The 22,506-nt window shown below is 42.5% G+C and overlaps 1 protein-coding gene across 3 annotated transcripts in view; it reads left to right on the top strand.

The window, feature by feature from the left end:
- The window catches only part of SV2B (synaptic vesicle glycoprotein 2B), an 83,234-nt gene extending 65,302 nt beyond the window's left edge, over positions 1–17,932 (top strand). For 2 of the 3 annotated variants that reach the window (XM_055088205.1, XM_024114955.3), the window contains 4 exons: positions 5,571–5,704; positions 8,842–9,042; positions 13,066–13,225; positions 16,444–17,932. In XM_055088205.1, coding sequence (XP_054944180.1) covers positions 5,571–5,704; positions 8,842–9,042; positions 13,066–13,225; positions 16,444–16,627 — 679 coding nt within the window. In that variant the 3' untranslated portion in view covers positions 16,628–17,932. The remainder of the gene's footprint in view (positions 1–5,570; positions 5,705–8,841; positions 9,043–13,065; positions 13,226–16,443) is intronic. The other variant, XM_055088204.1, reaches the window with a different exon arrangement.
- The last annotated feature ends 4,574 nt before the right edge of the window (positions 17,933–22,506 follow it).

The raw sequence follows: 22,506 nt of genomic DNA, 5'->3' as shown, positions 1-22,506 counted from the left end.
TGGCTACTGAAAATGGGATTGCTGTTCCTCCATCAGACATTTATCCAGGTTATTGCAGATCAATAGAAATCCTGTTGATTTGGGGATGTTTGTTTTGTCTCTAACCGAGCTCTTTTATTAGTTCTAATAGTTTCCCCTTGTTATTGTTATACCAGCCTATCACCTGCCCATAACAATTGTTTTGTCTCCTTTCTTTTCCTTTTTATTCCATCATGAAATGTATCAAATATGTGGAGAATAGAGAATAACACCAACAACCCTATTCAGAGCACCTAGCTTTGTAAAATCATAAACTATGCTACACTGACTTCAGATTTTAATATAGATTAAACATCACTCACTCAGTTGCCCTTCTTAATGCTATTCTTCTTCCTCATGAGGAGTGATGATCACCACAGTCATAAATTTGGTGTTTTACATTCATGTGTGTTTTTATACTTTTCCAATATATTTATGTATCTGTAAACATTGTACAGCATTCTTTTGTGTGTTTTAAATTTTAGGTAAATATCATACTAGGTTATAGATGTGAATGTATAATTCTCATACTATAAATGTTTCAACTAGTTTTGTTATTTTTAGGCTATTTACTTCTTTTATTTTAAATTTTTTTTTTTTTTTTTTTTTTTTTTTTTTTTTTTTTTCGGTAAGCTTTTTTTGCGGTAAGCGGGCCTCTCACTGTTGTGGCCTCTCCCGTTGCGGAGCGCAGGCTCCGGACGCACAGGCTCCGCGGCCATGGCTCACGGGCCCGGCCGCTCCGCGGCACGTGGGATCTTCCCGGGCCGGGGCACGAACCCGTGTTCCCTGCATCGGCAGGCGGACTCTCAACCACTGCGCCACCAGGGAAGCCCTATTTTAAATATTTTTAATTGAGGTGTCGCTGATGTACAATATTGTGCTGATTATGACATCCGGTTTGGTGATGGATAGAAGCCATGCTAATGGGTATCCTGACTTCAGTGGGGGCATTTTGGGTGTCTTCCTTTTAAGTATGATCTTTGCTGTATGTGTTGTTCTTTTTGTTTGTTTGTTTTTGCGGTATGCGGGCCTCTCACTGTTGTGGCCTCCCCCGTTGCGGAGCACAGGCTCTGGACGCGCAGGCCCAGCGGCCATGGCTCACGGGCCCAGCCGCTCTGCGGCATGTGGGATCTTCCCGGAGCGGGGCACGAACCCGTGTCCCCTGCATCGGCAGGCGGACTCTCAACCACTGCGCCACCAGGGAAGCCCTTTGCTGTATGTTTTTGACTGGCCTCCTTTATAAAGTTAAGGAAATTCTTTTTTTCTATGTTCTGGACGGTATACACAGATTTTTTTTTTTTTTTTTTTTTTTTGTGGTATGCGGGCCTCCCTCTGCCGTGGCCTCTCCCTTTGCGGAGCACAGGCTCTGGATGCGCAGGCCCAGCGGCCACAGCTCACGGGCCCAGCCGCTCCGCGGCATGTGGGATCCTCCCAGACCGGGGCGCGAACCCGGTTCCCCTGCATTGGCAGGCGGACGCGCAACTACTGCGCCACCAGGGAAGCCCCGAGGAAATTCTTTTTTGTTTTAAGTATGCTGAGAGTTTTTATCATGAAAGTGTATTTAATTTGTTAAACGTTTTTCTGCATCTATTATGATAATCATATTGTTTTCTCCTTGGACCTATTAATATGATAAATTAAAATAATTTTTTTTCAGTATTCAACCATACTTGATTCCTGGGATATATCTTAATCATTCAGTGTGATTTTTTTAAAAAAATAAATTTATTTATTTATTTATTTACTTTTGGGTGTGTTGGGTCTTCGTTTCTGTGCGAGGGCTTTCTCTAGTTGCAGCGAGCGGGGGCCACTCTTTTTTTTTTTTTTTTTTTTTTTTTTTTGTGGTACGCGGGCCTCTCACTGCTGTGGCCTCTCCTGTCGCGGAGCACAGGCTCCGGACGCACAGGCTCAGCGGCCACGGCTCACGGGCCCAGCCGCTCCGTGGCATGCGGGATCTTCCCGGACCGGGACACGAACCCGTGTCCCCTGCATCGGCAGGCGGATTCTCAACCACTGCACCACCAGGGAAGCCCGAGGGGACCACTCTTCATCGTGGTGCGTGGGCCTCTCACTGTCGCGGCCTCTCTTGTTGTGGAGCACAGGCTCCAGACGCGCAGGCTGAGTAGTTGTGGCTCACAGGCCTCGTTGCTCCGCGGCATGTGGGATCTTCCCAGACCAGGGCTCGAACCCGTGTCCCCTGCATTGGCAGGCAGATTCTCAACCATTGCGCCACCAGGGACGCCCCCAGTGTGAATTTTTTAAAGTGGCAATCAATACATTGACAAATTTGATTTATTAATTTGTTTTTGTTTGTTTAGGTGTTTATAGCAGTTTTATTCATAATTGCCAACACTTGGAGGCAACGTACATGTCCTTTATTTTTTACAAAAAAATTGTGCAAATATTTTAAATTGGGTTTCAACTTATTATTTTGTTAAGACTATTTTAAGAACAGTTTAAGTTCACAGAAAAATTGAGAGGAAGACACAGAGATTTCCTATATACCCTCTGCCAGAACTACCATATTATCCAGTGATGATCCAAGATGTCCTTGAGTAGGTGAATGGATAAATAAACTGTGGTACATACTGACCGTGGAGTATTATTCAGGGCCAAAGAAGTAAGCTATCAAGTAATAGAAAGACATTGAGGAACCTGAAATGCACATTCCTAAGTGAAAGAAGCCCCTCTAAAAAAGGCTACATCTGTATAATTTCAACTATATGACATTCTGCAAAAGGCAAAACTATGAAGATCAGTGGCTGTCAGAGGTTAGGGGAGAGGGATGGATAAATAAGCAGAGCATAGAGGACTTTTAGGGCAGTGAAAATAGTCTGCATGAGACCATAACGATGGATACATCTCATCATACGTTTGCTAAAACCCATAGAACTACTAATGTTCTATTTAGGATTTTTGCATCTACATGAGATTGGTGTATATTTCTCTTATACTGTTCTTGTTCAACTTTGGTATCAATCTTATATTCTGAGGCACAAGAACATATGTCCTTAGAGAGTCTGTTTGGTTGACATTAGCACCAGTATTTCCCATCCTATAAATCTGCTTCTCCATGAAATAATATTTCAACTGTTTGGAGATATAGATGGCCATGTCCTAAGTCCACTCTTTTATTTCTTTCGCCAATAGCTTCTGCTTCCTTAAAGGAAAAGTTCCACAAGATACTTCTGTTAACTTTTCTTTCAGCCTTTGAAATCTCCTGAATGAAGAATCTTGGACCAGTTTAGTATATAAATTAGAGATTGGAGGAGATGATTTATATAAAAGACTCATAAAATATGCCTTGGCCCTTTCTCCTTTTATCTCTTCTTTTATAATTTTGTCTTTTTATAACTTAGGCTTTTTATAACTTACTTGGAGATACATTTTAAAGTCTGTATGTGTCAGACCTATTACGATTTATGGCTCTGCTTTCTCACCCACTTTTGGTAGAACATTAAAATACCACTGAAGGCCACATCACCAGCCTATTACTGTATTAAAGAGAAGGATATATTAAGAAGGGCAAAGACCTGAGACAGTCTCCAGGAATAGCTTTCCTGAATAAATACATTCAGCATACAAATTACATTAATTTTCACATCAGAGCCATCTTCCTGTAACAAAGGCTTACTGATTAGTTTTCCCATGGAAATATGAAGAGTCCAGTGATAACTTTTGGAGGCTGCTGTTTAAAAGTCTGCAGCAAATTTAACCCTAAGAAAAATTGTTGAAAACAATTTGGCTTCCTAGATCAGTGACTCTCACATTTTCTAAAGTATAATAATCTGGCATCTTCCTCTGGTGATCATAGTTCAAGAGGTCCATGATGGAATGTAGAAAACTGTATCTTTCACAATAACCTCCCATTTTATTCTGATGCAAGGGGTCTGGGGACTTCTCTTTGAGAAGCACTGGCCCAGGCTTTCTTATTGGGTGGGAGGTCTTCTTGCAGAAGCTAATGAGAGGTGGCTCTAGGTTAGGGTTCTCAGCAGAACACAACAGAGCATAAAGGGTAAGGGGCACTGCCCACTGCATGTGGTCATGGATTGAATGATCTGGTGGCTGTAAAGAGGAACAATGACCCTCAGCACCCTGTGCTACCTTTGTCACTGTGGTTCCCACTGAATTGTAGTTGTCTGTTTGCTTATTTTTTTCCCATTAGATTTGAGGGCAGGGACCATGTCTTTCCTCTCTGTACTCATAACACCTAAAGCTATGTAAGTATTTGCTGAAGACTGAATATCTAAATAAATGAATAGACAGATGAATGAACGGGTTGTAATTCTTCATAAATGAAGACATAGCCAAAGGTTTCTTGCTTAAAAGTTTAACCAAGCTTGGTGAATATAACCAATAGAGGATGATGTTAATATATATCAGTATATGTTTTTAAATGTAATATTGTTCTTTTCTTTTAAGTTTATGTAGGAGTTGGAGTCTTGCAGCAGCTCCTAAATGTGGCTGCACCTCATAATCATCTAGGGGTTTTACCTCTTATTGACTGTTTTATATTTAAGTAAAAAAAGTATTATGTACACTTGATATAAAGAAACAATTACGTTTGTCTCATGCCCAACCCCCATTGTACCTCCTCAGGACCAAACACATCTGCCAGTGTCTTGCGTCACTCTCCAGGTATATGCTATGCATTTACAGGCATATGTGCCTTGTCCTTTCTTACATGAATGGTAACATGCAATAAACACCATACTGTATTTAATTTTTTCAGTTAACAATATATCTTGAAGATGGTTCCATATTAAGACATATAGATCTACCTAATCATTATAATGGCTATGTGGTATTCCACTGTATGGTATCTATCTATCATCTATCTATCTATCTATCTGTCTACCTATCTATCTATCATCTGTCTATCTGTTATCTATCTGTCTGTCTATCTAGTAATCCATTGCTGTTATCAGCAATGTTGCAATGAAGATCAGTGAATGTGTCTCTTTGAATTCATGAGCAAGTATGTGTACGATGAATTTTTAGAGGTGGTATTCCTAGGTCAAAGGGATTGTACATTTAAAATTTTGCAAAATTGCTCTCCAAAGAGGCTGCACCAATTATGTTCTACCAACAATGTGGATGAAAGTGCCCATTTCCCCACTTTTTTTGGTTCAATTTAAAAACAAAGATTCTGAGGCCCTCATGCATCTACTGCCTTTAAACCTTCTAAGACCATCTGAGGGATATTCATGTTTTTAAAACTCCTAAAGTGAGATGTTATTAACATTTTCATTTCACACTATTTCACATTTCTGTGATTCTGATGTAGGAGGTCCATGAACCTGCATATGGGAACCACAGGCTGTGTACCTGGACTAGACATCAGTTTCCACCGTCCTGAGGCCCCTCCCCATTTATAAACACACAGTGAAGAAACGGGGAGCTAGTCTGGGTTGAAAATAACGTTCCAGCACCTTTGGGTTTGCAGTTCTCCTTTTTTCTGCCTTTCTGTGTTTTCCATCTGAGTCTCAAGTCTCCTTTTTTTTTTTTTTTTTTCCTGGATGAATCATTCAGGGGCTAATTTTTCCCCACAGGTTCACAAAGATGTACTTTAAACATGTGCTCTTTGAGGACACTTTATTTGACGAGTGCTATTTTGAAGACGTTACATCGACTGATACCTATTTCAAAAACTGCACCATTGAATCGACCATCTTTTATAACACAGGTAAGGGCACGAACAGGGTGGGCTTGTTGTCTAGAATCAAACTGCTCAGTCATAAGCTTTAGGAGTAGTTAAGTATTCACAGATATGCATGCTGAGTCTTCATGTGGAGAAATGGATTCCAGCCCCACGTTGGGGCTTCTTTGTGCAACAAAGATGTTGCACAGCCTTTACCAAGGCATTTAGTTTATCTGTGTCTCAGTTTGATCACATGTAAAATGGAAACAAAAGTACTGGACAAGTGTTCTGATCTCAACGAGACTGATGCTATATGCTAAGGATCTTTGGTAGGAACAAAGTATGACCCAGATTTAAAAAAAAAAAAAAGAAAAAAACAGCATTCCAGGAGGGCTGCATTTTATACCTGGAGTGCATTCTTGAAGACCTAGCATAATTTGAAACAAAATTCAAGACTTACGTTCTCACAATAATAAATAAAAAGGGAAAACTGCATCTTTTCAAGCTTTGTGCGTGAGGTGAGATGATAAGAATATTTTAAAATTACACCATTTCAGATTTCCATGATTAAAAAAAAAATCACAAAATTCCACCACTCTCTCACTCCTCATTATTTTTACTGCTCTCATTATAAATTAATACCAAGTGGAGTTGGGTTATAAGGAAACTAATTGAGTTTTACCAGGGGCTTCACCAATATTGCCTCAAGTAAGAAATGTACTATCATTCCCATCTTACAACTAAGGAAACAGGGGCTTAAGCAACTTGTCCAAGGCCACAGCTAGCAGGTTGGAGGAACTTTGATTCATCTCTTAATTTGTTTAGCTCTGAAGTTTGTGAGCTTTCCACTGAGATACTTGCATTATATCCAGATCAATGCTTTCTCTCTGGCACTGGCACCAAGGCACAGTTTATGCAAGAACATCTTTTTCCTCCATGATATCAGCCTCAAAAGGTTCAATATCTGGTCTCTAAATACCCCTTGGTCTTTAACTAGTCAATTATGGGATTTATCTTCCTAATTTATGTTTAGCCTGAACTTAAAAAAATATTAGTGAGTTCTATACATTTACTCTTTGGCATATCTTTTATTTTCTTCTTTAAAGTTTCATTGATGCCTCTTTGCTTGCATACTCTTTTTATTTTATTTTATTTGAGTAAAATTGCTTTACAATGTTGTGTTAGTTTCTGCTGTACACTGAAGTGAATCAGCTATATGCATACCTATATCCACTCCCTCTTGGACCTCCCTCCCCAACTTTCCCCCCATCTAGGTCATCACAGAGCACTGAGCTGAGCTATACAGCAGGTTCCCACTAACTATCTATTTTACACATGGTAGTATATTTATGTCAAACCCAATCTCCCAATTCGTCCCACCCTTCCCTTCCCCACTGTGTCCACATGTCTGTCCTCTACATCTACGTCTCTATTCCTGCCCTACAAATAAGTTCATCTGTACCATTTTTTTAGATTCCACATATATGTGTTACCATACGGTATTTGTTTTTCTCTTTATGGCTTACTTCACTCTGTATGACAGTCTCTAGAACCATCCACGTCTCAACAAATGATGCAGTTTCGTTCCTTTTTATGGCTGAGTAATATTCCATTGTATATATGTGCCACATCTTCTTTCTCCATAGTGGCTGTAATCAATTTACATTCCCACCAACAGTGCAAAAGGGTTCCCTTTTCTCCACACCCTCTCCAGCATTTATTGTTTGTAGATTTTTTGATGATGACCATTCTGACTTGTGTGAGGTGATACCTCATTGTGGTTTTGATTTGCATTTCTCTGATGACTAGTGATGTTGAGCATCCTTTCATGTGTTTGTTGGCAATCTGTATATCTTCTTTGGAGAAATGTCTATTGAGGTCTTTTGCAAACACTTGCAGTCATGAAATGTCAGAGCTGGGAAGCAGTGGAGATCATTAGGTGTTTTCCTCTAACTTCACAGGCAGAAGCTCAGGGAGGTTAAAGCGGGTCAGCCACAGAGCCAGTTCCCAAACCTAGGTTTCCTGAAAGCCTATATAGTGACCTTTTGGCTAGAATAGCTGATGTTAGAAGGTATCAAAAACCATGGAACTGGTTCCAAAGCAAATGGTTATTATTATTTTTTAAGACTTCATTTTTTTAGAGAAGTTTTAGGTTCACAACAAAATTGGAAGAAAGATACAGGGATTTCCATATGCCGCCTGCTCCCATGCCATAGCCTCCCCCATTATCATCATCCCCCACCAGAGCGGTACATTTGTTATAATTAATGAACCTACGCATCATCATCACCCAAACTAGCTTTCTCTAGTTGCTGCGAGTGGAGGCTAGTCTTCATTGAGGTGCGCAAGCTTCTCATTGCAGTGGCTTCTCTTTGTTGTGGAGCACAGGCTCTAGGCGTGCGGGCTTCAGTAATTGTGGCACGTGGGCTCAGTAGTTGTGGCTCACAGGCTCTAGAGCACAGGCTCACTAGGTGTGGCGCACGGGCTTAGTTGCTCCGTGACATGTGGGATATTCCCCGACCAGGGCTCGAACCCATGTCCCCTGCTTTGGCAGGCGGATTCTTAACCACTGCGCCACAAGGGAAGCCCTAAGATTTATTCTTGCTGTTGTACATTCTATGGGCTTGGACACATGGATAAGAGCCGTCATCATATTATCATACAGAGTGTTTTTACTGCCCTAAAAATCCACCGTACTCTACTTAGTCATCTCTTTCCCTCCTCCACAACCAAGGAGCAAATGGTTTTTATTCTGAAGCATGTTCAGGTTTGTGCATGGGCTTTGGAGTGATTGGCTCAATCTGGAGCCAATTCTCTGGTCATTTCCCTCGTATACGCTGGGTAGCCTCAGAGGAGTAGCCCAGGTACGGTGGCCCTTAATGTCATCTTGTAGATACAAACAGAACCATTATCTGGCTTGAAAGATGCTGTACTTAAACATGGCCCTCAGTGAATGTTCATTTCCCCTTGCTTATAGGAACTTGAACAGGTCGTTACATTTTTAAAGGTTTCCCACTTCATCCATACCTGGCCACGCGTCACCTGGATTTTGAGACTGTCTGATTGCCAGGGGGCGGTGCCACCTGCCCAAGGAAGGGGCATAATTTTATCCCTGCTTCTGCCCCAAATCTCCCCAGCCTCCCTCCATTTCATGTGAACCAAACGTTTCCTTCTCTCCGCAGACCTCTACCAGCATAAGTTCATCAACTGTCATTTTATCAATGTCACCTTTCTGGAACAGAAGGAGGGCTGCCACATGGACTTAGAGCAAGACAACGACTTCTTGATTTACCTCGTCAGCTTCCTTGGCAGTCTGTCTGTCTTGCCTGGGAACATCATATCTGCCCTTCTCATGGATAGAGTCGGAAGGCTCAGGATGATCGGTGAGTTGTTAGGGACGCCGCATTCGTGCTCTAGTGGGCTAAGGCAGTGGCTTAAAGTGTATGAAAGCAGTGGAATTTTTCTTAAAGAAATCTCACACAGGAAACCACACAGGTAAGATGGAATCTGCTGGTGTAGAACCAAGGAGGCACATATGCAAAACCCCAGGGCCCCGTGGAGGTCTGGTCCATGCCAGGGACACATCTTCATTTCCTGACTCAGCAATTCTGTGACACTTACTTATTTTATTAGCACTTCAGTAGGATATTAAATACATCCACTGTACCCACTCTGTAAAAATGCTCTTAAATGAGCATTGGTTTTATTTGATGATTTAAAATAAATCCTATTACTTATTATTATTTAATAGTGATAACATTTTGGGCTTTGGAGTTTGGATAAGCTCATGTTGGAATCCTATCACCTAAAGGCTGTTTGACTTTGGACACATTCCTTTACGTCTCTGGGATTTATAGATAAGGAGACCTATAATGAGCTGGTAGGGGTTTGTGAAGATTGAGCATAATGTACCCAAAGCATCTCATAGTGCTTGGTGCATTGCAGGTTCTCATGTCTGCCTTGCTTCATTCAGCAGTTTGTTACTGAAACACATGCCAGGCATAGTGAACAAGAAACAAAATATATACACCCAGGGCCAGGGAAAATGAACACCCATTAGAATATGAGTCAAGGCCAAGAAAGCGGGAGCAGACAGTATGCTAATAAACATGCCATGAGTTCTGCCCCAGCGGTATAGCTGATCAGTAAAAATTAATTCCAAGATCCTAGCAGCAAAGCTCAAAGGAAACAAGATAAATCACATAACCATTTTGTCAATAAGTTGTAGCATGAATATTTAGAATGATGAGCCCAAGTCATGCCTGTGATTTCTGCTTTTTAATCTTGTGGTGAGGACGGTCATCTCTCAGGCATGGCAGATTGAGCTGTGTCCCCTGTTAGCGGCAATGCCCTGGTTAGACGTGAAACCTGATGACGGAAGACGGTGGCTTATTAACTTCTGTGACACTCGTGCCCAGCACGGTGCCTGCCACTGAGCTGCCACTTAGTAATGCTGTGGGACCGACCTGAGCCAGAGAAGATGACCTCTTTCCTAGATGAGTTGGAAGCACGATGGTTAAAATAATACCTCTGTTTGCTCCAGTGAGACAAAGAGTGTGAGAGTAGATGTGTGACACTTCTGCCATTCTGTCACTGGCCCTTTGTTTTTTTTCTTACTTTGGAAATATTAATATGTAATGAGCTAGACAAATAGTGTGTTTGGAGCAGTCTCTCCAACCTGTCTAATCAACGTAGAGAAGAAAAGCAGGTGACCAAACCCAAACATTTTTACTTGGCACTTGAACTAAATCACTTGGAACAGCTCTGACAAGCCTATTTTTATGGGAAAAAAACAACAACAATTTTGGAGGAGAAAAGAGCAATCTTCATACCAGAAAGTAAATTTCTGTCTCTGGTCTTTTAAGTCCCAGGGTTGAACAGTGAATTCTGTGGTCAGGTCCTGGAGTAGCTGAGGAAGTTCTTGGGAGATGACGGTCGATGAAGGGTGGGGTGGGTGCATCTGTGAAGAAGAATGGACGGCCCCCCTCGACCAGGGACAGAAGGAGGGCTGGGGGCAGGGAGTAGGCAGGGCAGGGAGAGAGTGGACATCCTCTTCTTTGCCATTGAAACCCTTCTTGTCATCATGAATATATCCCAGATAAAAATTGATTTCTCTAATGCTAAATAGAGCCATACCCCCCAAACTGGATATCTGGAACTAATATTTATTATTCTTTATATCTTGCTTTTTTATTAATTCCTGTATTTTGTTTCTGAGCCAGATTGTTAAAAGCTCGGACAGTGCCCCCTTTGTATCTCTAGTAAAAGGTCCGGCATACAGTGCATCAACTACGATATTCTCAGGGCCCAGTAAATACTAGGTGCTCAATAAATGTCACGATGGGATGTGGGTGACCTGTTTTGAAACTGCCTCTCCCATGACCCTTAGACAAATCCCCTATCGAGTCTGCTGGAGAATCATTTATCCCGCTTTCTCTACTGCTGTGCCCTTTCCTGGGCAGAAGTTGTGCCTTGTTAACAGCAGAGAAGAAAGTTTTCCTGATGAGCCTGTTACTCTTCATTTATTCATTGAATAAACATTAATTTATGCAGCATAATTCTCCGCCAGGCTGTATGGTTGGCAATGGGGATACAGCAATAATTGAGACAGACAGCATCCTCGTGCTTAAGGAAAAAATGATCTATTGGGAGAGACAGATGTAAACTAGAAATTTCATTTAACTAACACTTAGGAAGTACTTATTATAGGTCAGGATTTTTTCCAAGCGTTTTGTAAATATTAGCATATTTAACCCTCACCATAACCCTGTGATGGGGAAAGTGAGATAGCCCAGGGAGGTTAAGTGACTCACTCAAGGTCACACAGGGGGAGCTGGGATTTGACCTCAGGCCTCTCCATCACAAGGGGAATAAGAACTAATGATGAGAGTGGAAGAACTGGGCACCAGAGGGACCTATAGTGGGAAGACCTAACATAGGTGAGGGGTCAGTTCCCTATCACTGAATTTATTTGATGATAATATTTTGTATTCAACAAACATTGTACGCCAAGCCCCATGGCTGGCCACTTTGAGGGATGCATGCATGTCGATGATACAGTTCTCAGGGCACTTGTGGTCCAGTAGATGCCAATCTCCTCCCATTCTAGTTGACTCCCTGCTGTTGGAAAGAGGCTACCAGGCTACCCAGTCACAGCCCTAGCCCTTCTCAGAATCAATAGAAATAAAGCAGACAGTTACCATTGCCCAGCTCTTCAGCAGGGTTTGGCACCAGTCTTGGCAGCTCCAGGTCTGAGGGTGAGATTCCAGGTGGAGGCCACCCAGGGAGGCACTTGTGGGTGAGGCCAGACCAGCCTTCTGGTTTCTTGGCAACCTGAAGACCTCCTTCCTTCAGGGTTCTGATGCCTGGGTGGAACTTTTGCCCTGTTTCCTAGCTGGTTGTTTGGGACCTGCTTTCTTCCTTCCTTTCTGCTAACTAGTCCCACTGCATTTCCAGACATACTCACTCCAGGCTTCCCAAGCTCCTCTGGGCTGGACGTATTGGATTTCAGTAGGATTTGACATAGCCTTCTTTCAGTGGGATCTCTTATCATTAGCTGTATCACCCAGGGTCCTGGTGGGAAAAGGAATTTACCCCAGAGAGTTCTAGGGAAGAGACTGTATGATGGGGCAGGTTTTAGAGGTGTGGGCAGGGTTATGGGAACAAATGAGGCAGATGAGACACCCAGATACTAGCAAAAGTGGGCAGCAGCCTCTACCTCCAGGGCTGCAGGGACAAAGGGAGAAAACAGCAGGAACTGAGCCCAGGGAGAGTTGGAACCAAGGAGCAGGAGGTGTCCGGGAGGAACTGTCGTCCTGGCGGGAAGCAGCATTTGCCAATAACGGGCTTATAAAGCAGGATGGGAATTAGGAAGAAGTATTCCAAGCCCCTTCTCCTCACAACTGACAAGGAACCCCCAGGTATGCAGTGCATGGGGGTTAGCTTCCCGGGGCACAGAGCAGATCTGAGAAGGGCAGCTCAGGTATCTGGGGTGGAGATGGGCATACATGAAAATAAGCAGCATGGCCCTGGATCAGGTGTTCTTCTGTTGCCCTTTTGCAGCTGTGTTCTCAGTGGAACGTGAGCTCCATGAGAGTAGAGTCTTTTGATACTGATGTATCTCGGGCACCTTAGAACAATGTCTGGAGCATAATAAATTCTCTACTAATACCCACACCCTCTGCCTTGTTCTCAGTTATGCTGGGCTGGACAGCACCACAGGGTGAGGTTTCCGAAATCCTTCCTGGAGGCTAATTCTGGTGATATGACCCACATAGAAGTCTCTAATCCCATGGCTGGGGTACCATGTACGGGGTTCACATCTTTCTTTGTGTAGAGATGAATCTGTTTTTTTCAGGTGTTGTCTGCCACGGGCTTCACGTTTCTTTCTGCCCTGATCTCTGCAGGTGGCTCCATGCTCATCTCGGCTGTCTGCTGCTTCTTCCTGTTTTTTGGCAACAGTGAGTCGGCGATGATTGGCTGGCAGTGCCTGTTCTGTGGGACAAGCATTGCTGCCTGGAATGCTCTGGATGTGATCACGGTGGAGCTGTATCCCACCAACCAGAGGTCAGTTCCTCTCTGGGCTTCCCTCTGGGACTTTCTTGGACTTCTTTGGCCAGAAGTCTATCTGCCCCAAGTTCCTTCACCACAGCCATCTTGGTCTTCTTCTTCCTTTTTTTTTTTTTTTTTTCCATTTTTTTAAGTAAACATTTTATTTTGGAATAATTTTAAGTTTACAGAAAGGTTCCAAAGATAGTACAGAACGTTTCTGCATACACTTCACCTAGCTTCCCCTAATATTAACGTCTTAAATAACTATGGTACATTTGTCAAAACTAAGAGATTAACATTGGTACATTATTAGACTCTGACTTTATTTGGTTTTCACCAGTTCTTCCACTAATGTCCTTTTTTTTTCTGTTTCAGGATCCAACCCAATATACCACATTGCATTTAGGGTGTTTTTTGTTTTTAAGTTTATACACATAGAAAAAGCATCTGGAAGGTTATAGATGATGTTTTTTTTTTTTTTTAACATCTTTATTGGAGTATGATTGCTTTACAATGTTGTGTTAGTTTCTGCTGTATAACAAAGTGAATCAGCTATATGCATAGGTATATCCCCATATCCCCTCCCTCTTGCGTCCCCCTCCCATCCTCCTTATCCCACCCCTCTAGGTGGTCGCAGAGCACCGAGCTGATCTCCCTGTGCTATGCGGCTGTCCTACCACTAATCTCTTCATGACATTTTTTTTTCTTAGATTCCATATATATGTGTTAGCATACGGTATTTGTTTTTCTCCTTCTGACTTACTTCACTCTGTATGACAGACTCCAGGTCTATCCACCTCATTACAAATAACTCAGTTTCATTTCTTTTTATGGCTGAGTAATATTCCATTGTATATATGTGCCACATCTTCTTTATCCATTCATCTGTTGATGGACACTTAGGTTGCTTCCATGTCCTGGCTATTGTAAATAGAGCTGCAATGAACATTGTGGTACATGACTCTTTTTGAATTATGGTTTTCTCAGGGTATATGCCCAGTAGTGGGATTGCTGGGTCGTATGGTAGTTCTGTTTTTAGTTTTTTAAGGAACCTCCATACTGTTCTCCATAGTGGCTGCATCAATTTACATTCCCACCAACAGTGCAAGAGGGTTCCCTTTTCCCCACACCCACTCCACCATTTATTGTTTCTAGATTTTTTGATTATGGCCACATCTTGGTCTTCTTGGTGTTCCATGGACCAAATGTCTTTTAGGTTGTTGAGTTTCTCCTGCCTGGGGGCTGGCATAGGCTGGGAGTGGGAAGGCTAAGGCTTGATAGGGTGGGGTGGATGGCAAGATGCAAAGGACAAGGGCAAACCTTGTCCAGGAGAGAACTAGGGCTAAACCATATGCATCGTGCAATCCAAAGGGAGGTGAGAACAGGCCTGCCAATGGGAAATGAAGTGAAAAGGTGCAGAACTAGACAAACAAAGGGTGGGGCAGAAATAAAGGTGGGTATGAGGCATGATGGTCTAGGGCATTTGTGGAGAATGGGGCAGGGATGTCCAGGGTTTCCTTTTATTTTGTGCATGCCCTATGGGAAGAGGCCTGGTTTAAAGGCATAGGGTCAAGGCCATTGCTTAGCAGTTATTTCTCCTCTTGGAGGGGGAATTTTCAGGACAGCAGGTAAGTGGCTCTTTGGCCAGAAAGGAATGTGAAGTGGTGTGGAAGGCAGGTAAATGCAATTCTGCATCAAATCTTAATTGTATTCCCAAGATTGACGACAGAGGTATTGGGATAGAGGTAGCTATGGAAAAACACAGAATAGTGAATTTGGAGCCTCTTCTGTGAATCAAAGAACTAAGTTTTACAAAAAATAAGAGGAGGAAAAGTTGTCATTATTTCAATGGTATGTGATTTTAAATCCGGTAAACCTAAGAGAATTAAACAAAGAGACTACCAGAAACAATAAAATAATTTGGTAAGGTGGTCAATAATAAAACTAATTTAATAATTTATAGATTTTAAAATATATAAAAAAATTAAAATTGAAATCCATCTAATAATAGAAGAAATCATAAAATATATAGGAATCAATTTGATGAGAAAGGTGAAACACTTATGTGAAGAAAACCATTAAGCTTTACTGAGAGATATAAAAGAAGACTCAACTATGTGTCAAGATACATCTTACTGAATTCTAAGAAGGTTTAATCTTACAAAAATGTCAAGTATTCTTTAGTTTTTAAAGAGTCCATTCAAAACTCCATGAGATTTTTCCACACTCTGGGAACTTGAAAAAATTACTCTAAAGTTTATTTGGAAAAACACACATGTGAAAATATCTAAGAAAATTCAGAAAACAAAAGGATTGGGATTGGGGCTGGTGATAAAGGTGTAGTGTAGTATAGTTATAGAAAAAATGTAAGAAGAATGTAAAGTACAAAAATATAGCCATATTCTTCATAAACTAGTGGTGTGAAATAGAGATATTTTGCTTAATCTGAGGAGGACTAGTCCCGGGAATATTGTCTCTGTATATAGATGGAGTCAGAAAAGGATTGATGGTTAACAGTAGTTATCACTGGGAAGTGTGATTAATAACAATTAAGATTAGCTTCTGCCATGGGTGACACAGACCCCAAATAACTACACACTTAGGAAGATAGGCACTAAAGCATCTTTTTATCTTCTTCTTCCTCTTTCATGAGCTCAGCCATGGTCCAAGATGAGACCATTTGTATTCCAGGAAGCAGGATGGGAGGAAAAAGGATAAAAGAAGAGAGCAAAAGGACCACGCTTGACATCTCTTAAGGGAGTTTCTCAGGAGCTGCTGGGAGTACTTACATCCCATTGGCCTAAACTTAGTCACATGGCCAGACTCAGAAACAAGGGAATCTGGGAAATGTAGTCTTACATTTGGAGAAATGCTATTTAGGGAGAACTAACAGTCTCTGCCACAAGAGGGTCGAAGTGTTATTAATGGGGAACACTTACACTTTCTGCTTCATCCTTCTTCATTCTTTCAAGTTGGGGAAGGAGATACTCCAAAATGTTAATAATGGTGATTACTTTCAGTGGTGACGTTATATATTCTTGCATCTTTATGTTATTCTGTATTTCCAAATTTCTAAAATAAGAATGTGTTACTTTTATATTCAGGGAAAAAAAATTCCCTCCCACACCTTCACCATACTTCTTTAACAAGGGAAAGAAAGAACCCAGTCCCACATATCTAAGGAGGTCTAGTTTGCATCTCCCAGAATGATTTACTTTCTTCTTCTTTCACAGGGCAACAGCCTTTGGCATCCTCAATGGATTATGCAAATTTGGCGCCATCTTGGGAAACACCATCTTTGCTTCTTTTGTTGGGATCACCAAAGTGGTCCCCATCCTTCTGGCTGCTACTTCTCTCGTTGGGGGTGGCCTGATTGCTCTTCGACTGCCAGAGACTCGAGAACAGGTCCTGATGTGAACAACCTACGGGGAAAGGAAATGTTGGAAGAATCTCGTTCAGGAACCTTAACTGCACCTACACTTCCTGTCCATCACTGTCCAGAGGACACCTGGATAGCACAGGAGGAGAAGTTGAATTTGTGACCCCTAATCTAGCACCCATTTCAGCTGTCTATATGTTTGTAACTCAGGTGATTGATTTGAGGGTGTCCTGAGCTGTCCTCTCTTAGAGTCCCAGAACTGTGTGCTTGGCTAATGGTGTCCCCAGCCCAAGGTGAGGGAGGACAGATCATGCCCTCCAAACTAAGTAAGGGGTATTTCCGCAAGTGAGGTGCAAGGACTTTTTTCATTCATTTCAAAATGAATTTGAGAAACACTCAATGTCCTCCATAAAGTTCCTCGGAGCCCAAGGACCTGACAAATTGACTTGGCGGGGAAGTCGAGTCATCATATGAATACTGAAGTACAGGATACATATATTTTTGCATTTAAAGTATTACTTATCATAGTTTCCATTTGAAAATTGGCACAATAGCATTGAAGATACTCTGATATAGAAAACCAAATATGTGAGCAATATCTGTAGAAATCTACTTTACCCCCTCCAAGGGTCCTAAGTTTTCCATGATGATTAGGTGGTGAATTTAAGAATATTTATTCCTATTTTGATCTCGTCAAAGAAACTTAATGGGATAGGTATTCTGTAAACTAACTTTGTACATAACTGTCTTTGGGTTTCTTTTGCAGAAATGATATCTGCAAATATTTGCCAGCATTTAGCCATATTTTGAGAGGACTTGGTGTTTGAGTTTCCAGGAAATTGGGGCTGATGGAATGAAGTGCAAGCACAACTTCTTACAGCCATTTAACTTGCTGTCGAGAGGATGCACTTAGCAAACTCACGTTGTACAGTTCCTTTCACCCAGGAGCTTTTCTTCGTGTGTGGGGAGGAGTTACTTTCCTTTCTTACACAGATCACTGGTGAAACGCAAGGTCACCATCTTCCATCCTGGCATTTGACATTGCTGCTCACCCAGAAGCAACACGGGAAGTCTTCCGTGACCTCTGGCACCCTCTTTGTAGGCGAGAATAAAACACGGTGGACCACATGAGGGATTGAGGGAGGGATGGGGAAGTGTAGCCACAGATCTTCAAAGTGTAAATTTAGCAGTAAAACACAATCCGTATTTGTTATAATGGTCAGGTCCAATGAAAAATCTACCTGATATGTCTCGGTTCAGGGTTTTTGAAGCAGTCATTGGCATGGGAGTTAGGGAGTGTAGTGGATGTCACATATGTTTACCTTCAGTGTTCCAAGAGAACACTTTCCTGAGATCCAGTTTGAAACATGAATGGGGGTAGGGGTGGGGGTGGGGTGAGGAACCCAGGACAAACTGTTTGGCAAAGGTCAGTAATAGACTGAAGTCTTGACTCCATAGAAAAAGAACAGTTTCAGCCATCAGAACTGTCCTGCATGGAAGCGACAGTGAGCTGTAAACCCCTCCCACCAGAGGTGACCTTGCTGAGGCCAGGTGAACACCGGTCACCAAGAACCAGTTCTTTGAATTGATTTGCGATGCTCTCAATTCTGTAAAGTGCCACACTTTCTCTACCAGAAACCTCAAAAATTTAAAGAAAATGATGGCTGCATTGAATGTATTTTCTGTTTTGGAGAAACACCAAGTCCCGTGATAACTTCAGGCCATCTTTTGGTTATTCTCTGGAGTAGAAGAAGGTAGACAGGAGGAAAGAGTGTATTCTATAACACATTTCTACCCTGGATTTGAGATCAATTTTAATGGTTAAAAGGTTTTCTCTGCTTTTCATGTTCCCCACCTCTTTACTGGCCATTTTTTTTTTCTGTGCAGGGAAGGAAGACACATCAACTCTGATTTGACATCCTGATTCCCCCAAATATATAAATATACCATTGTGTGTTAGTATTTCTCTCAGTGTTTTACAGGAGTTACCTAACATCAGTGCTACAATCAGTAATGAGAGAGCCAATGTAATATAGCTGTAATATACTTGCTTGTGATATGAAATACACTGGCTAGGTTCATAAAACAGAATTGTGTAAACCGGGGTTACCACATCCCTTATAACATCATTCTTCAATGGGATAATACAATTCGATGAGCCTTTACTGCTTAAGAAATTTACAAGGCAGTGAGGGTCTGCATTTCTAGTTATGATGGATCTTGCAAATCTAAAACCTGATTAATTTTTGATCATTGGAATGGCTGCAACGATTTGGGGTAAACTCCATTTGATTCCTAAGTTCTAACTTCTGCATTATCTTTATGGCTCCTTTATACCAACAACCAAACCAACCAAGGGCAATTCCCATCCCATCAATCATTCAGGCCTTTGTAAAGGTACAGCCATGCTCGCAGCCTTTTCCCACGAAGGATTGTCTGGCACTGGGACCTGGCCACTTCTTAAATGCTGTCACTCTTGCTGAGATAAATGCTTCTTTAAAAATAGTCTCTGTGGCAGGTCATTGGGGGATAATGTACAGCATTCCTGGCCAGGTGCTTCTTTTTCATTTCATGTTCTACCCTGAGAAACTCCCTATGGCATCCGTGGAGAATTAAAGGGATGAGGCTCTCCCTCATTGAGTAAATCTGTTTGCAGTTCATGATGTATTTTATGATGCCCAGTTTGGGAGTAGTTACTTTTAATGGTCTCAGCTGTATTGTGTCATCCGTTGATGCTGATTTTTTGATCTTTTGTTTTACTGGAAATAAATAGTGAAAGGGGTGTGCCTATTTGTGACGTTTATAGCACACAACCCAGAGGTTATGTAATATATAACCCCATTCCCAGGGTTCCCTGGCACCTTGTATTAGTTCATTAAAAATAATAATAAAAATAATTGTAAGCAAACCTTAAAGAACTGAGACTAGAGATTATTTCCAGATGCTACAGTCTCTTCTGGATTCTTAGATTGATTGGATCAGCTGGGAGGAATGCTGACAATCACTTCCTTCAACTACCTTATTTTGCATAGGGGGACCTTGAGAGCTTAAATGATGTGACCAAGGTGACATGTAGTTCTTGGAGTGGGTTACAAGTCCTACGATGATGCTGTCTGTCTAGTTCTGGACTAATCTCTCAGTCACTGATATGTTACTATAAGGTCTCCCATAGTCTTCGAGGAAAGGTAAAATGTGACCAACACTTACCTGTGACCATTCAATGACAGCTCACATGATTATTTCACATAGAGTAAGTTGAAGGTCCAGTATAAACACGAAAGGATTAGTATGTATGCATCCATTCAGTCAGCCATTCGTTTATTCAACAAATCCTGATGGGAGGAAGATGGCGGAAGAGTAAGACACGGAGATCACCTTCCTCCCCACAGATACATCAGAAATACATCTACACGTGGAACAACTCCTACAGAACACCTACTGAACGCTGGCAGAAGACCTCAGACCTCCCAAAAGGCAAGAAACTCGCCCACATACCTGGGTAGGGCAAAAGAAAAAAGAATAAACAGACAAAAGAATAGGGACGGGACCTACACCAGTGGGAGGGAGCTGTGAAGGAGGAAAGGTTTCCACACACTAGAAGCCCCTTCGCGGGCGGAGACTGCGGGTGGCGGAGGGGCGAAGTTTCAGAGCCACTGAGGAGAGTGCAGCAACAGGGGTGCGGAGGGCAAAGCGCAGAGATTCCCGCACAGAGGATCGGTGCCGACCGGCACTCACCAGCCCCAGAGGCTTGTCTGCTCACCCACCGGGAAGGGCGGGGGCTGGGAGCTGAGGCTCGGGCTTCGGTCGGATCGCAGGGAGAGGGCTGGCGGCGTGAACACAGCCTGAAGGGTTTAGTGCGCCACGGCTAGTCGGGAGGGAGTTCGGGAGAAGTCTAGAGCTGCCAAAGAGGCAAGAGACTTTTTCTTGCCTCTGTGTTTCCTGGAGCGCGAGGAGAGGGGATTAAGCGCGCCGCTTAAAGGAGGTCCAGAGACTGGCGCGAGCCGTGGCTGTCAGCACGGACCCCAGAGACGCATGAGACGCAAAGGCTGCTGCTGCCGCCACCAGGAAGCCTGTGTGCGAGCACAGGTCACTATCCACACCTCCCGTCCCGGGAGCCTGTGCAGCTCGCCACTGCCAGGGTCCCGTGATCCAGGGGCAACTTCCCCGGTTAGACGCACGGTGCGCCTCAGGCTCGTGCAACGTCACGCCGGCCTCTGCCGCCTCGGGCTCGCCCCGCACTCCGTGCCCCTCCCTCCCCCCCCGCCTGCGTGAGGCCGGGCAAAGCTGAACCCCGGGAGCTGTGCGAACAAAGAAGAGAAAGGGAAATCCCTCCCAGCAGCCTCAGAAGCAGCGGATTAAATCTCCACAGTCAACTTGATGTACCCTGCATATGTAGAATACCTGAATAGACAACGAATCATCCCAAATTGAGGAGGTGGACTTTGGGAGCAAGGTAGATTATTTTTTTCCCCTTTTCCTCTTTATGTGAGTGTGTATGTGTATGCTTCTGTGTGAGATTTTGTCTGTATAGCTTTGCTTTCACCATTTGTCCAAGGGTTCTGTCCGTCTGTTTTTTTTTTACTTAAGAATTTTTTTCTTAATTATTTTTTATTTTAATAAATTTATTTTATTTTATCTTACTTTATTTTATTTTATTTTATTTTATCCTCTTTCTTTCTCTTTCTACTTTTTCTCCCTTTTTTTCTGGGCCGTGTGGATGAAAGGCTCTTGGTGCTCCAGCCAGGCGTCAGGGCTGTGCCACTGAGGTGGGAGAGCCAACTTCAGGACGCTGGTCCACAAGAGACCTCCCAGCTCCACGTAATATCAAACTGAGAAAATCTCCCAGAGATCTCCATCTCAACACCAAGACCCAGCTTCACTCAACGACCAGCAAGCTACAGTGCTGGACACCCTATGCCAAACAACTAGCAAGACAGGAACACAACCCCACCCATTAGCAGAGAGGCTGCCTAAAATCATAATAAGGTAACAGACACCCAAAACACACCACCAGATGTGGACCTGCCCACCAGAAAGACAAGATCCAGCCTCATCCACCAGAACACAGGCACTAGTCCCCTCCACCAGGAAGCCTACACAACCCACTGAACCAACTTTAGCCACTGGGGACAGACACCAAAAACACGGGAACTACGAACCTGCAGCCTGAAAAAAGGAGACCCCAAACACAGTAAGATAAGCAAAAGGAAAAGATAGAAAAACACACAGCAGATGAAGGAGCACGGTAAAAACCCACCAGACCTAACAAATGAAGAGGAAATAGGCAGTCTACCTGAAAAAGAATTCAGAATAATGATAGTAAAGATGATCCAAAATCTTGGAAATAGAATGGAGAAAATACAAGAAACATTTAACAAGGACCTAGAAGAACTAAAGAGGAAACAAGAAATGATGAACAACACAATAAATGAAATTAAAAATACTCTAGAGAGGATCAATAGCAGAATAACTGAGGCAGAAGAACGGATAAGTGACCTGGAAGATAAAATAGTGAAATAACCACTGCAGAGCAGAATAAAGAAAAAAGAATGAAAAGAACTGAAGACAGTCTTAGAAACCTCTGGGACAACATTAAACGCACCAACATTCGAATTATAGGGGTCCCAGAAGAAGAAGAGAAAAAGAAAGGGACTGAGAAAATATTTGAAGAGATTATAGTTGAAAACTTCCCTAATATGGGAAAGGAAGTAGTTAATCAAGTACAGGAAGCACAGAGAATCCCATACAGGATAAATTCAAGGATAAACACGCCAAGACACATATTAATCAAACTATCTAAAATTAAATACAAAGGAAACATATTAAAAGCAGCAAGGGAAAAACAACAAATAACACACAAAGGAATCCCCATAAGGTTAACATCGGATCTTTCAGCAGAAACTCTGCAAGCCAGAAG

The sequence above is a fragment of the Physeter macrocephalus genome, chromosome 11 (genome assembly GCF_002837175.3).
Source record: "Physeter macrocephalus isolate SW-GA chromosome 11, ASM283717v5, whole genome shotgun sequence".
NCBI lineage: Eukaryota > Metazoa > Chordata > Mammalia > Artiodactyla > Physeteridae > Physeter > Physeter macrocephalus.
Note: the sequence above shows the minus strand (reverse complement) of the source record. Positions and strands in the feature narration are given on the sequence as shown.